Genomic DNA, 15247 nt, shown 5'->3' on the forward strand with positions numbered 1-15247 from the left:
GTCGAGGGCGCTGGGCTGTCCAGCTGCAGCAGAGAAAGCTCATCCTGTTACCTGGAGCTGTCACGGGGTGCCAGAGGGGTGGGGAGGGGCCCCACGGTGGGTGAGTGGGTAACAGTCCCGGCTAGGAGGTCCCTTCAGCTGTGACAGCTGGTCACAGCTGTCCAGGCACGGGAGGGTGCCTGTCCCAGCGCCGGGCGGGACAGGAGGCGGGGGGCCAGTTCTGCAGACAGATGGACGCCTTGTGGGAGGACTCGCTCCCCGTCTTGACTTGGGCGGTCCTCCCGACAGCCGTGTGGCTTATGTTCCCCTGTCCACTCGCCTCGGATTGGTAAGGGGTGGAGCTGGGCTTCAGCTGCTCTGGTCTGTGGGAATCCTCACCGTGCCGCATGGGGGCCACTGGCCCCACCCTGGCCGTTCATGCTTACACCAGGGGAGACGGGGGTCGGTCTCCGATGCACGGACCCCATCAGGTGCTCGTTAGCTGTGTGGCCGGTGTTACCCGCACTGGGCAGGGCGGACAGGGCGTTTCCATCGGCAGAAGGTTCTGCTGGCTGGCACTCGTGCGCTCCCGGAGTCTGGGCTAACATCCCCTGAGAGGAGGTGGCTCAGCGGTAAAGAACCTGCCTGCCAATGCAGGAGACGCGTAAACGTGGGTTCGATCCCTGGGTCGGGAAGATCCCCTAGAGGAGGAAATGGCAACCCACTCCAGTATTCTTGCCTGAAGAGTCCCATGGAGAGAGAGGAGCCTGGTGAGCTGCAGTCCATGGGGTCACAAAGAGCTGGACGCGGCTGAGCGACTAAACAGCAACAAGAGCAAAATGCTGCATCGGGTCGAGCTGCACTGAATACAGTTCGCGGGGGAGGAAGACTTGCTTTTTAAAGATTTGCAGCGATTTTCAGCCTACAGAAAAGTTGCAAGTACGGTACAGGAAGTGGATTCCCCAAACCATTTGAGAGCAAGCAGCCAGCTTGGCTGTGACCCCCGATTGTTTGTGTGTGTTTACCATCTCTTAGGACACTTCCCTGCGTATCGACGAGACAGTCGTCACAGTTAGGGAATTAACACTGATGCCTGCAATCACTGGACCTCATTCAGGTTTTGCCAGTTTACCCCGTTTGTGGCAAACACGCAGCCCAGGGCCCCCTGCCTCAAGCTGTCCTGTCTCTCCTCGTCTCCGTCAGCCTGGGGACTTGGTCCAGTTTCCTGGGCCTTCTTTGACTCCCGGGATGTGGGACTTGTGATGATGGTAGTGTAGATATTTTGTAGAGCTTCCCCCATTCCAACCTGACGTTCCCTCTGTTAGACCCAGAGTCTGCGTCTTTGCAGGGACATCACCAGAGGCGAGACTCCGCATTCTCCCTGCGTCTTACCATGAAGCAGCACTGACTTTGTCCTCTGTCATCCTCAGGGAGGGTGGTGGCTGCCAGGTGCCCCACTCTGAAGTCGCTTTCTCCCCCCTGCAATTAATAACTTTTTTATGGGGAGTTATGAGTCTGACCTCTTATTTACACTTTAAAAAGTCCAGCTCAGGGCTCCAGGAAGCATTGGGGCTCAGCTCACGGCCATTTCCACAGCTGGCACCCTCACAGCCTGACACCGTGTAAGCCAGTTGCCCTCCTGGCTCAGAGCTCTCCGGGGGCTGGGCCGTCAGCCTCCATCTCCTGAATGATGAGCTCTGGAACTCCTGCTGTCTTGTAAGCCCAGAGTGCAGGCTTTAGGTCAGAGAGACCTGGCGCCCAATCCTGGCCTTGTCGTGTCCTGCCTGTGGCCGTCGTCAAGGACTGTGACCACCTGAGCACCAGCTTCCTCCGCCAGCGGATGGAGGCATCACCGTGCCCGCCTCCAGGGGTGCCGGGTGGGGAGCACCTTGACGGGATGCGAGCCCGTCGCCAGGCCTGGCACACACTAGGTGTTCAGGATTTGCGGGCTGCCTGCCCCCTCCCCCCATCAGCCCTGTTTCCTGCCCTGACAGCGGCCCGGAGCTTCCGAGCACCGGGCGTGAGCTGCGTGCTGACCCAAGTCCAGGAGTGCTGAGAGCATTGGAACCAGAGTGCCCTGGGCTTTTATTCAGTTCAGCAGGCGATTACTTACAATAGCCAGGACAGAGAGGCGACCCAGATGTCCGTCGCCAGAGGAATGGGTCAGGACGCCGTGGTCCAGACGCACAAGGGAATGCTACTCAGCTGTGGAAAGGAACGCATGAGTCAGTTCTAACGAGGTGGATGAGCCTAGAGCCTGTTATACAGAGTGAAGTGAGTCAGGAAGAGAGAGACGGATCTCATCTATGAACACATACGTGTGGCGTCTAGAAGGTGCTGATGATCCTACATGCAGGACAGGAGAGGAGACAAGCACAGACAACGGGCTGTGGACCCGGGGGGAGAGGAGGTGGGACGATGGGGGGAGAGGAGGTGGGATGATGAGGGGGTGGGGAGGGTGGGATGATGAGGGGGAGAGGAGGGTAGGATGATGGTGGGGGGAGAGGAGGTGGGATGATGGGGGGGAGAGGAGGGTGGGATAATGGGGGGGAGAGGAGGGTGGGACGACAGGGGAGAATGGCTTTGAACATACACAGATGTACCTGGTGGCTCAGGCTGTGAAGAGTCCGCCTGCGATGCAGGAGACCTGGACTCCATCCCTGGGTCGGGAGGATTCCCTGGGGAAGGACCTGGCAGCCCCCTCCAGCATTCTTTGGCTTCCCAGGTGGCGCTAGAGGCAAAGAACCCGCCTGCCCGCCCGCGCAGGAGATGTAAGAGACACGGGCTCGCTCCCTGGGTGGGGAAGATCCCCTGGAGAAGGAGAGGAGAGGACACCCCCTCCAGTATTCTTGGCTGCAGAATCCCATGGACAGAGGCGCCTGGTGGGCTACAGTCCATAGAGTTGCAAAGAGTCGCAGAAACGACACTGCTGAAGTGGCTTAGCATGCACGTTACCGTATGTGGAGTAGACAGCCAGTGGGAGGCATGGCTTAGCATGCACGTTACCGTGTGTGGAGTAGACAGCCAGTGGGAGGCATGACGTCAGATGCAGGGAACCCAGACCCCATGCTCTGCGACAACCCAGAGGGGTGGGGTGGGGAGGGGCCGTATGTATACCTCCGGCTGATTGGTGTGGATGTATGGCGAAAACCCTCACAATATTGTTAAGTAATTATCCTCTGAAAAATAGAAAATGATAAAAAAAAAGAACCCAAACTCTTCTGTATGCAAAGAAAACAAATTTCAGCATGGAATACCTTGTGAAACGGCGAGGAAATGAATCACTGCAGCACTCGGCCGATCTTGGGGAGAATGAGCATGTCTGACTGCTCTCGTTCAGGCGGAATGGGAGGCTTATTTATAGATCTGTCTGTCAGGAAAGACTCAGGCTGGCCCCGCTCACCAGCCTGCGCTCTGGGGGTCCCACTCCATCCTGAATGCTCCCTCCCTTCCCACAGCCTAACGGTAGGGCTAGGGTAGGATGCAATGTGATCCCTTGTTCCTGACACTTGAGGGGTCATCGCTGAACCGTTTCCCAGATGCAGGAGCTGGCCGGGGAGAGGAGAGTAGGAGAGTGGGACTAGTGGGGAGCCCTGGCTGGGCCTCTGGTCCTGGGGCTCACCCTTCACGTCTGTGAGACCAAAGCGTTTCATAAAGTTGACTGAGTGAAAGTCACTCAGTCGTGTCCAACTCTTTGCAGCACCATGGACCGTAGGCTGCCAGGCTCCCCCGTCCCTGGGGTTCTCCAGGCAAGAATACTGGAGTGGGGTTGTCGTGCCCTCCTCAAGGGGACCCTCCCGACCCGGGGATCAAACCCAAGTCTCCAGCATTTCGGACAGATTCTCTACCACATGAGCCACCAGGGGTCCCTCAGCTAAGTGGGCAGTCCTCAGATTTCAGTGCTACCTTTGATCAGAGTCACAGCTGGATGTTTATAAAATGCAGGTTCCCAGGTACAGACCAAGGGCCGGGCCGGGTACTGAGAGCCCGGGTGTTTCCGGGGATGCTGGAAGTTCTGAGGCGGGGCATTCTGGGGACGGTTTTCTAGGCGACACCCACTGGGTCATTTCTGTGGCCCCTGGCAGCACGCGGAGGAGCCACCTAGAGGGAATGCATGAGGTTCCTGGTTCCGCATGGCAGGGCTGAGCACGCGCTTCTTTTCCAGCATCCTGACATTCCTGGAGTCCACCTACATCCCCCCCTCGTACATCTCAGAGATGGAGAAGGCGGCCAAGCAGGGCGACACCATCCTAGTGTCCGGGCTGAAGACGGGCAGCTCCAAGCTCAAGGCGCGCATCCAGGAGGCCGTGTACAAGGTGGGCGCGGGCGGCCCTGGGCTCCGGGGCGGCGTCTGGATGCATGGGCCCCTGGCGTGTTTACTAGCGGAGAGGAGATGCCGTGCGGGGACCAGGGTCTGCTGTGAGCCGTGCTTGGGAACAGGTGGCCAGGGAGCCAGCACCGGCATTGCTGCACCCCCAAGGCGGTCCCTCCATTTCACCCTGAGCCCCTGTCTTGAGCCCCAGCTGCTGGCTGCTTTCTAGAAAGATCAGCTTCCGGGGTGCGCTGACTCCTGCTGTGCGCTGGGGCTGGTAGCTGGTTAAGAGCTTTCTCGGCTGGTTCCGGTCCCATGGAACCCGAGAGCCCATGTCTGGGCACCAGAGCCGGGTGTGGAGACATGTCGTCCAGCAGCAGCTGCCAAAGTCAGGGCCCCGGGGATGGGTGCTCCCCGCTTCTGTAAGTCAGGTGGGCTCGACTGAGGCTGGGGTGTGGTGGTGCCGCCCGGCCCACTCCCCGCAGAGCTCTCTGGGGGCCCCTCTGGGCAGGCCGACCGGCCTCTTTCCCAGGACGGCTGGGCGTGCTGGTCTGCTGTCTGCGTGCCCTGGGCTGGGGTCCTGCCAGGAACGGTCTCTCCAATTGTGACAGGCCTGTGGGACCCGGGAGCTCAGCACCCCGACCTCAGCCCCCAGCATGTGGTGATCTGGCGTGTTTCCTGGGTGGTAGCTACAAAGCCAGGTGGAGATATGAGAACTGGGGCACCGGGGAGGGGGCGTCTGAGCTCTGGGGCGTGGCCGAGCAGGGGTCCGCTGGCGGGAACGAGTCCAGTGGGCGCTGAGTCTCTGTCACAGCATGCCTGAGCATCTTCTCTCCCTTTCTTCTCTCCTTCCTTCCTTTCCGATATCTTGGTCCCACCACACGGCTTGCGGGATCTTAGTTCCCTAACCAGGGATTGAACCCATGCCCTCAACAGCCAAAGTGCTGAGTCCTAACCCACTGGACCACCAGGGAATTCCCTGAGCACTCTCCACGGGCTGTGCCTGCTCTGGGCCCCAGGCGGTAGGTTTCTGCACAGCCGGGCCCTTCAGGGACGCCTGCCAGTCCCCGCAGCCCCTCTGGTCTTTTTTTCCATAAGTGCACGTACTGGTTATCGGCTGTGCTGGGCCTCGCTGCTGTGCGGGCTTTCAGCTGCAGAGATCGGGGGCTGCTGTCTGCTCGCATTGCGCAGGCTTCTCGCTAAGGTGGCGTCTGTCTCTGCAGAGCACGGGCGGTAGGGGCGTGGGCGTCAGGAGCTGCCGCCCCCCGGCTCTAGAGATAGGCTCGGCGGCTGTGGTGCCCGGGCTTGGCTGCTCCGTGGCACGTGGGATAGTCCCGGATCAGGGATCAAACCCGTGTCTCCTGCAGGCTCTGGCAGATTCCTTACCACTGAGCCACCAGGGAAGCCCCCGACTCAGGTCTTTAAGACCAGACGTTTTGGGGCTCATCTCTCAGGCACTGGAGCCTGATGTGAGACCCAAACCCTTCCCTCCTCAGGGAGAGGCCCCGGGTTTGGGTTCCCGGTGAGGGGTGAGGTTTATGATGAGACTGTCCTGGCATCCTAGTTGCTTTGATGTGGTTTCCCTGCTGTTTGTCCCGTGTGAAGAGGTTGCTTTGCCAGTTTTTGGGGATTCCTTAAGAGGAAGCTGTTGCATATGTAGCTGTAGACACGACTGGGAGGGGTGAGTGCAGGGTCTTCCTACATGGTCACCGGGAATGGGAACCTTAACTTAAGGTTAACTTAACGTTAAGTGAGGATGCATGTAACATGTCAGAGCGTGTTCAGTAGAAAACCCAAAGAGACCTACAGAGAGGTGCAGAACCGGCCTGCGTCCAGGGATGAGCACTGCTTGTCCTCCAGGGAACACACGACTGCATTTCTGTGGACAGGGATCCCTTGCTTTGCCCTCCATTTTCCCAACTTGTGGGGTGACGAGCAGCTCCAAGACAGTGGAAGGTGCCGGCCCCACAGAGTCTGACCATCCGGGACGCCCCGGACTCCATGCAGGTGTCTGCCCCCGATTTCAGTCTGTCATGATGCTTCCTGAGGAGGGAGTCTGGGTGGGGACGAGAGGCGGGCTGGCGGGGTGGCCTGAACAGTGGGCGCTTGTCAGAGCGCAGCTGTTCCTCCTCGGGCTGCGAGCGGGCCCCCCACCTCCCTGGCCTTTGGGGCTCTTGCCTGGAGCCCCTGGCGCCTCCGTCTCCATAGTCATCACTCCTGGCTCCTCGATCTTCTCTGTACTTCTTACATTTAAAACTGACCTGCAGGCTACACGCTGTGAAGTGCTGTGCTCGGGGTATTTTGGCCATGACCTCTGAACGCCTGCCCCCTCTGCCACAGGGCCCCCTGGGGCTTGGGGCGTCCCAAGGTGTTGGCTTGGTTTCTCAGCCTCGCCTGCCTTCAGTCAACAGGCTGAAAAGCTCTCGAGGTTCTGTCTCTCGCCCACACCGACCCCCACTCGGGCTCACCTCCCCTTCTCTGTCTTCCTCACGCTAGAACGTCCACCCCGCGGAGGTCCGGTTGCTGGTCTTGGAGAACATCCTTCTGAACCCGGCTCATGACATCTACCTCTTGGTGGGGACATCCATCCGCTATAGCGTGCAGAAGATTAGGCAAGGGAAAATTACAGGTGGGCCCCCCACTGCGCGCTGCGCTCAGGCAGCCTTTTTGTCACGGTGAAATAGGCATGACGTGGAACTTGCCGTTTTAGCTATTTCTTAAGTGTGCGTTTTAGTGACATTGATTATATCTATCGATAGATTATTGTGCAGCCATCGCCACCGTCATCTCCAGAACTTCCTCGTCTTCCCAAACTGAAGCTCTGAGCCCGTTAAGCACTAACTCCCTAGCCCCATTCTCCAGCCCCTGACCAGCCCGCTTGTGCTTTCCGTTTCTATGAATCCGACTGCTGTCGGGACCTCATGTGAGTGGAATCGTGTAGTGTCTGGCCTTTTGTGGCCGGCTTATTTCACTGAGCAGAACATCCTCAAGGCCTGTCTGGATTGGACCAGGCGGCACGATGTCCCCCCTTCTCAAGGCTGAGTACCTGTCTACTGTCTGTATAGACCACATTTTGGAGGTTCATCCTTTGATGGACACGGTTTCTTCTGCCTCTTGGCTATTATAAATAGTGCCTCTGTGAGCAGAGGTGAACAAACATCTTGAGATCCTGCTTGCAGTCCTTGGGGGTTTATATCCCTTTGTTTGAAGAATGTCAGAAGCCACGAGCTTCCGTCGGACTGGGTTTTGTTCCCAGTCAGCGTCGGACTGGCGCTGACTCCTGGGCGGCCTGGACGAGGCACTGCCCCACTTTAGGGCTCAGCGTCTCTGCTGGAGCCCTCAGGGCCTTTCTGCCTGTGTCGAGGGCACGATGGATGAATTATTGTGGATGTGTTCCGGAAGCTCTAAGGCGCTGCGTACCTGTGACGCATCCTTGGTGGTGAGTGTTCTTCATGCATCACCAAGCCTGCTAAGAATTATCATCGTCATCATTTTGTTTCGTTTACACACGTTTCGTGGTCAGAGCCCAGGGCGTCCAGGCTCGTGGGTGCGAGAGTGTCCATTCAAGGCCTGCGGGCTGCGAGGCGTGTCCGGGCAGGCGCCTCCCCCAGTTGCTGGCTTCCTGTCTGTGAGGCAGGGCAGCAGTTACGAAGTGTGTAGCTGCTCCAACGTCGGAGCAGCCTGCGCCTGTTCCACAGCTGGGTCTGCAGATCAGGGCGGTGGGTCTGGTCTGTCATTATCGTGTAGCAGGCGCTGCAGGCCTGGGGAGGCCTTGGGGTCCAGCTCTCTCCCACTCAGGGTGCCCTGCTGAAGGACAGGAGACTGGGGGTCCTGAGCAGCCCTAAGTGGTGGGCGCTCAGCGTCTGGCTCTTCTGTGTGTATCAGTGTGGAGGTGGGGTGTGTACGAAGCTGGGTGGGGTCCTGGCCCGAGGCTGACATGCCCCCCAGATTTAGGACCCGGGTGTGGCCTTCTGAGACTCTTGAAGGGGAGATGGCTCAGGGGCGGAGTTCTCGGGATCCTGCCCCTGAGTGCTCAGGGGGAATGCGGTGGGAACAGGTTGAAAGGCCAGAGTGAACCTGGCGGGGGTTCCTGACAATACCGCCTCCCGCTGCGCACTGTCAAGAAGCGCCTTGTGACCGGATGGAGGTGGTCTGGAGACGTCTGACCGTGGTGAGCATTTCCTCGGCGTCGTGCTTGTCACGTCATGACCCAACAATGCTGTGACGGGGGTTTCAGTACTACCTTGGTTTACTGAGGAAGGAAAACAGGTTTACAGATGAGGAAACCGAGGCACAGATGCCCGATAGTCACAGAGCTGTCAGTGCTTTGCCTGTAATCCCACGCCTGCAGGATCGGGGCATCCCGGCCCTGGGGAGGCACGACAGCGGCCCTCTGTCCTCCCAGGGCAGGGCGGGTGGCCTCTTTGCAGGGGTGGATGAGAGTGGAGACATGTGCCCCACCAGGGAGGTTGGGGGAGATTTAATAAAGCCGACTTCACCGCTTACCCTTCAGTGTCTGACGGACAGCACATCCCAAGACACCCAGACGACTTTTGGGCTTGGTCACTGACCTCCGGTAGAAAGCAAAGAATGGAACCCAGGAAAGTTAGCCCCGGAGAGGAAGTAGTTAAGCTGCCTTCCTCGCATCTGTAGGGTAATGAGATGGAAAATGCCTCTAAAAATAAACGCACCTGCGTGACTGATGGCACCAGGCGCCGGGGCTGGCGTGCCTTCCAGACAGATGCTCGGGGACGGACGGGGAGGAGCCAGCACCGACCCACTGTGAACAAGACATCTGGGTGGAAACGCACTGTCCGTTGTTTTTTTTTTTTTGGATGGCTTGTTTTTAATTGACATAGAATTCACATTGCTGTCATTTTTAACGGGCTGCCAGACAGGAAAGTCAGGGGGACGGCGTCGTGACAGGGGACCTGGATTTCGGCGAGCCCTAGTCTTGTATGACGTCCCGCAGAAGGCTCAGAGCATGACACCCAGAGGGCAGTCACCCCAAATCCGTTCTTCGCATTTTCTCTCAGTCTTTCTTCCTTCCAAATGCAGTGTTCCCCCTTTTCTCTCCTATTTTCATCTCCTGACGTCTGCCTGCCTTCCGTTAAGTGACGGTGTAAGCGAAGGTGTTAGTTGCTCAGTCACGTCCGACTCTGCGACCCCACGCAGCGTGTGCTGGGTCCCTGGGGCTCTCCTGGTGAGAATCCTGGAGTGGATGGCCGTGCCCTTCTCTGCTGAGTGGTGGCGTGCTTTCTCACGAGGCTGTTTGTTTATGGAGCCCCTGCTCTGTCTGTGGGCACTGTTGGGGGGACCGCAGCGGTTGGGGGGCGGCCCAGGACCCACCCACCTGGGTCTCCAGTGACGGCCTGCAGTGGGGCAGGTGAAGGGGGCGAGGGGCCCAGAAGAGGGGTGTCTGTGAGGCCCTGCTTGGTCCTCAGTGCATGGGGCTGGTGTCGCAGGCTCGCCTGGCGCAGTAACCAAGTGTGAGAACAAGACGTGGGGAGGACGTGCTGGCTGAGGAACAGGGTGTCTAAGGAGACCTCGGTGACAGGGCTGCTGGAAATTCCTGGGATAAATCGGGCTGAGGTTGAAAGATGGATGGGTGTGGAGCAGGGGTTCCTGAGTCCAAGACGCAGCTATTAAAGGACCCAGTGCACCCTGAGCTGCGGCTGCCCAGAGCGACTGTATGCTGGGCTGCCTGCAGGGCTGGGCTCAGAGGCAGGGCTGTGTGCTTCTCCTCGTCCTGGGCTTGGACTCACCTCCCCAGGAGCTCCGTGGTCATCCCTGCAGCCTACACGGGGTGGGGGTGGGGGTTCCGGCAATCAGAAACACGTCTGGAGGATCAGCCAGGGTTGAGGGGGGTCAGAGCCCGGCTGCCCTCCTGGCCACGGAAGGGCACCTTTGGGGCTGGCCTCTTGCCCTCAGCAGTGGTAGCTGGGCTGGGCTGGGGCCCAGGAGCAATCTCCTCCACCTGTGGACGGATAGGAACCTTTCACATCCACAGAGCCTTCCCTGCTCAGGACCTCTGACAAGCAGCAAGGTCCTGTGATACAGGAGGCGCTGGAGAGGTTCACCAGGCAAGCCCCTCATTTTTGTTGTCTTCAGTTCAGTTCAGTTGCTCAGTCGTGTCCGACTGTTTGGAACCCCATGAATCGCAGCACGCCAGGCCTCCCTGTCTATCACCAACTCCTGGAGTTCACTCAGATTCACATCCATCGAGTCAGTGATGCCATCCAGCATCTCATCCTCGGTCGTCCCCTTCTCCTCCTGCCTCCATCCCTCCCAGCATCAGGGTCTTTTCCAATGAGTCAACTCTTCACATGAGGTGGCCAAAGTACTGGAGCTTCAGCTTTAGCATCATTCCTTCCAAAGAAATCCCAGGGCTGATCTTCAGAATGGACTGGTTGGATCTCCTCGCAGTCCAAGGGACTCTCAAGAGTCTTCTCCAACACCACAGTTCAAGAGCATCAATTCTTCAGCGCTCAGCCTTCTTCACAGTCCAACTCTCACATCCATACATGACCACAGGAAAAACCATAGCCTTGACTAGACGGACCTTAGTCGGCAAAGTAATGTCCCTGCTTTTGAATATGCTATCTAGGTTGGTCATAACTTTTCTTCCAAGGAGTAAGCGTCTTTTAATCTCATGGCTGCAATCACCATCTGCAGTGATTTTGGAGCCCCCCAAAATAAAGTCTGACACTGTTTCCACTGTTTCCCCATCTATTTCCCATGAAGTGATGGGACCAGATGCCATGATCTTCGTTTCCTGAATGTTGAGCTTTAAGCCAACTTTTTCACTCTCCTCTTTCACTTTCATCAAGAGGCTTTTTAGTTCCTCTTCACTTTCTGCCATAAGGGTGGTGTCATCTGCATATCTGAGGTTATTGATGTTTCTCCCAGCAGTCTTGATTCCAGCTTGTGCTTCCTCCAGTCCAGCGTTTCTCATGATGTATAAATAGAGTTACATCTTGTTGTTCAAGATCCTTCCAGAGTCCTGCTCCCTGAGTTTGGTTCAGCGGGCCTGGGATGGGACCAATTATTTGCAGCTTCCCAGGTGATGCTGATGGTCCAGGGAACACACTTTGAGAACACTCTGCTCCAGGGCAAATTCCTGGGGACTTATTGGAACACACAACTGGTACCCCAGGGCTGGAGATGGGCATGTTGCCCACCCCCCCTTTCAGAATTCCTGGGAGTTCTGAAGGATGTTCTGGATGAAACGCCTCTCGGATCCTTGTCCTGGGCGCCTCCCGGGGCAGCCCCCGCCTGGGATGAGGTGGTGAGCAGGGAAGCTGACTGTGGTCCCTCTCTGGAGGGCCGGAGCGGGGCCTCACACACAGGCTCGGTGAGTGGGCTATCTGATAGGAAGTCCTACAGACGGCGGAGAGGGGGCGTGTCCACGTGGTCCTGCTCCCTGTGGTCTGCGTCCCAGGTCTGCTGCCCGCTGCTGAGGGGCCCCTAGCAAGCTTCCGGTCTTGATTTCTGCAGGTCCCCCAGTGCTCACGTGAGGGTTTCAGGGGCGTCGTGGGATAAACAGGGTGAGGTGCACAGGAAGGTCAGACCCCGAGGTCATGGGTTTGTAGAACCCGTTATTTCCCAGGGAAATTGTTGGGTGGGTTCTCTTCCACAGCACGACACAGAGAACACCAGTGGAAGGTCAGGACAGCAAGAGAGAAAATTCTTTACAAATATTTCTTGAAACCCAGTGGGGCACCACAGACCAGCATCTCTTTGCAGACCCCCGGAAGATGGCCAGGTCCAGTGAGCCCTGCCCTGGGCCCCTCAGTGCAAAAGCAGCGTCATTTACTTCTGTGACAAGCAGAAAAAGCTCTAATGTTGGTATCCTGCCAGATGCTGGCAGTTTGAGTCAGAGGCTGTGCTTAATTATTAAAAAAAAAAAAAAAAAGCTGCTCATGGCATCCACAGAAAACTGATTGCCTCTGAAAATTCATGGAGAGTGTCAGCTTTGTCCACAGGCATGGAGAATACTATTAAAATTGAAAGTGCTGAAAAAAACTAGGCAAAAAAAGAAAATCAAGCAGCTGTACTGACTGCAGGGTCCAGGGATTGCCGTGGTGGGGGTGGGGGTGGGGGTGGGGGTGAGGGAGAGTGACATTGACTTTTACCATTTCCTGTCTTGGCTCTCTCCGCCCGCTTTGCTCATCCCTGTTTCTGGGTGGCCAGAACTCTCAATGCCGTCTGATCAGTACGAGCTACAGCTTCTGAACAACGTCTGGGACCCGCAGGGAGCCCCGGGCCGGCCTGTGGCGGTCTTGGCCCAGGATACGTCGACGGTCACTGCTGTGCAGCTGGGGCAGAGTAGCCTGGTCCTTGGCCACAAGAGTATCCTTTTCCTGGATGGCGCGTCCACGCATGTGTGTCCTGCACACACGTGCTGTTTGGAAGTCAAGTCACTTTTCTCCCTGAAACCTTGGCGAGGCTAAAAATAGCCCAGTTTTCCCTCAAGGTCTGAAAATCAAAAAGGACCAAAATAGCACCGTGTCTGAGCAGAACGGCTCACCTCTGTGCAGGACTCCTTGGAGAGGCTCCAAGGTGGGAGTAGTGGCTGGGGCTGAGCCCCCCTTCCTGCCTCTGGAACTTTCTCTGGTCTCATCCTAGGGGCCTGGCCTAGGCTGTTCCCATACCAGCATGTGGGCTGTCACGTGTCCCAGACTGGTTCACGTGGCCCAGGCGGTCTCCAGGGTCCCTGTAGAGGCCCCCTTTTGAGTGGAGGAAGTGCCCTGTGGCCGCCGATCCTGGAAAAGACCTGTGTTCTGCAGGCCTAGTGCAGGGGTCCTTCCATCCTTGCTTCTGCCTGCGTGATGTTGGCAATGACGGAGCCACAGGAACCAGACCGAAGCCTGCCAGTCTGTTCATTGCTCCTTAATTCAAAATCCAGGCATCCGCATGCAGGGAGCTTCCCGGTTACCCAACAGCACAATCTACGTGGTGGAGCCTGGGTACCTAGGTGAGTGTGTGCGTCCTGGGTTATCTGGGATTACAGGAGGTAAAGAGTCAGATGAAAGCAACAGCTCCCCAGAAAATGGCCTCACTTTGGCCAGATCTGCTGGCTGGGAGGCCTGGGACATCAGCTCCCACCCTGACCCCCAGTCCTTCCCCCATCTGTGTACAGGACAAGTGGAGGAAGGGTGGGCCAAATTCCAGCAGGTAGCCAGCTCTTCAGGGAGAGAAGCAGGACAGAGTAGAGTGGGGAGGGCTCTGTCTCCTGGCTTTATACCTGGGCGCTGCACAGACCGCACCATGGCTGCGGATGCTGGCGAGATGGTCTTGGAGGAAAAGAGGGGAAGGCTGGAGGCCTAGAGAGGAGGGGAGAAATTCCCAGCCACAGAGGACCCAGAGGAGCATAGTCAGGGCCAGCTGCCCAAGGGCAGTGCTCAGAGTGTAGACCTACTGTGGATTCAGGGTGCAGACTCACTGTGAAGTCAGAGTGCAGACCTACTGTGCACCCAGAGTGTGGATTTGCTGTGTATTCAGAGTATAGACTCACTGTGAAATCAGAGTGCAGACCTACTGTGCACCAGAGTGTAGACCTACTGCGCACTCAGCGTGCAGACCTATTGTGCACCCAGAGTGCAGACCTACTGTGGACTCAGGGTGCAGACTCACTGTGGGTCAGAGCTGGGCCCACCATGGATAAGGTCAAGTTTGAATGGGCCCTGAAGCCACCGGGAGTGAATGTTCAGGTTTGATCCAGGGGCATCTGAGGTCCGCTCGGGTTCTGAGGGCTCAGGGCTGCTGTGGGCATTAGATCTGCCATTCATGGGCGCTGGTCCCTCCCCGGGAGGCGTGCAGCGGAGCGGCTGTGGCCCCGGTGCTCACGGGGCCTGGTTTGCCCTCTTCCTGAGCCGCAGGCCCCTGTGACCCCAGTGCTGAGACTGTGCACCTGCCTCTTCTGCAGGGTTCACGGTCCACCCTGGTGGCAGGTGGGTGCTCGAGACTGGCCGTCTGTACGAAGTCACCGTCGAAGTGCTTGACAAGTCCGGCAACAGGGTGTACCTGTCAGATGTGAGTCCCCTTCCGGCCTGGTTGGGGGTGCAGGGGTACTTCTCCTGGAGCAGGTGCCTGAAGAGCTGCCTCAAATCACAGGGCCCCCTAGCATGCGGGCTGAGTTGGGGGGCTTCTTATGGTGCTGCTGGATCCCTGGGAAACCCTGTCATGGGGAACCTCGGGCATCTCAGGGCCCCGTGAGCCCGACCCTGCACCCTAAGGCCGCACTCCCATCAGGGTTGGAGCAGGGAGAGGAAGCCACAGGCAGCAGGGTTATAGAGGCGGTGATGGTGGCGGGGGTGGTGTCTACCATCTGCCCTCCCAGGATCCTGAGAATATCCAGACCTTCCTTGTGGGCCCTGAGGTTTCCCTTCGGCCTCTTGGCAGAAGCCACCGCCTTCCTTGTGTTCCTAGACTCGCTCCATCACCGTCTTGGGGGGAAGTTAGCTCTAAGGGATTCCATTGTTGTTCTTTGTATTTGGTGGTGTCCTTGTTGGGACCACGGGGTTTGAGAGCCAACTGTGACTTCGCGCTCCTGAGCACCAGCTCATCGGGTCATGCACGAAGGGGCTAAGGCTCAGGGCTCAGAGCTCAGTCCTGGGTTTTGTGCGGCTCACCAGTCTGGCCCGACTGCTCTTTGGAGGCCACGTGGCTTCTTTCCCGTGTCCTGACTTCCCCGAGTTGTCCCGGAATCTCCTCTCACCATCCTGTGTTGCTTTCCAGAACATCCGCATCGAAACTGTGCTCCCTGCGGAGTTCTTTGAGGTGCTGGCTTCTTCCCAGAATGGGTCGTACCATCATGTCAGGGTGACAAAGAGGGGCCAGACGGTCATCGAGGCGGCCCTCACCTCTGTGGTGGACCAGGCAAGTTGGCACCTCCCTGGGCCACCCCTGGGCCCTCTGCAGGCAGAAATGTCAACCCAGGGTGGACCTGAGCTG

General features: G+C 57.8%; 1 protein-coding gene across 1 annotated transcript in view; it reads left to right on the plus strand.

The window, feature by feature from the left end:
* NUP210 (nucleoporin 210) overlaps window positions 1–15247 on the plus strand; it is a 94198-nt gene that overhangs the window by 21440 nt on the left and 57511 nt on the right. The window contains exons 5-10 of the mRNA XM_069562148.1: window positions 4145–4295; window positions 6788–6920; window positions 12485–12643; window positions 13200–13268; window positions 14220–14326; window positions 15032–15172. Coding sequence (XP_069418249.1) covers window positions 4145–4295; window positions 6788–6920; window positions 12485–12643; window positions 13200–13268; window positions 14220–14326; window positions 15032–15172 — 760 coding nt within the window. The remainder of the gene's footprint in view (window positions 1–4144; window positions 4296–6787; window positions 6921–12484; window positions 12644–13199; window positions 13269–14219; window positions 14327–15031; window positions 15173–15247) is intronic.

Source organism: Ovis canadensis, chromosome 19 (assembly GCF_042477335.2).
Source record: "Ovis canadensis isolate MfBH-ARS-UI-01 breed Bighorn chromosome 19, ARS-UI_OviCan_v2, whole genome shotgun sequence".
NCBI classification, from domain to species: Eukaryota; Metazoa; Chordata; class Mammalia; order Artiodactyla; family Bovidae; genus Ovis; species Ovis canadensis.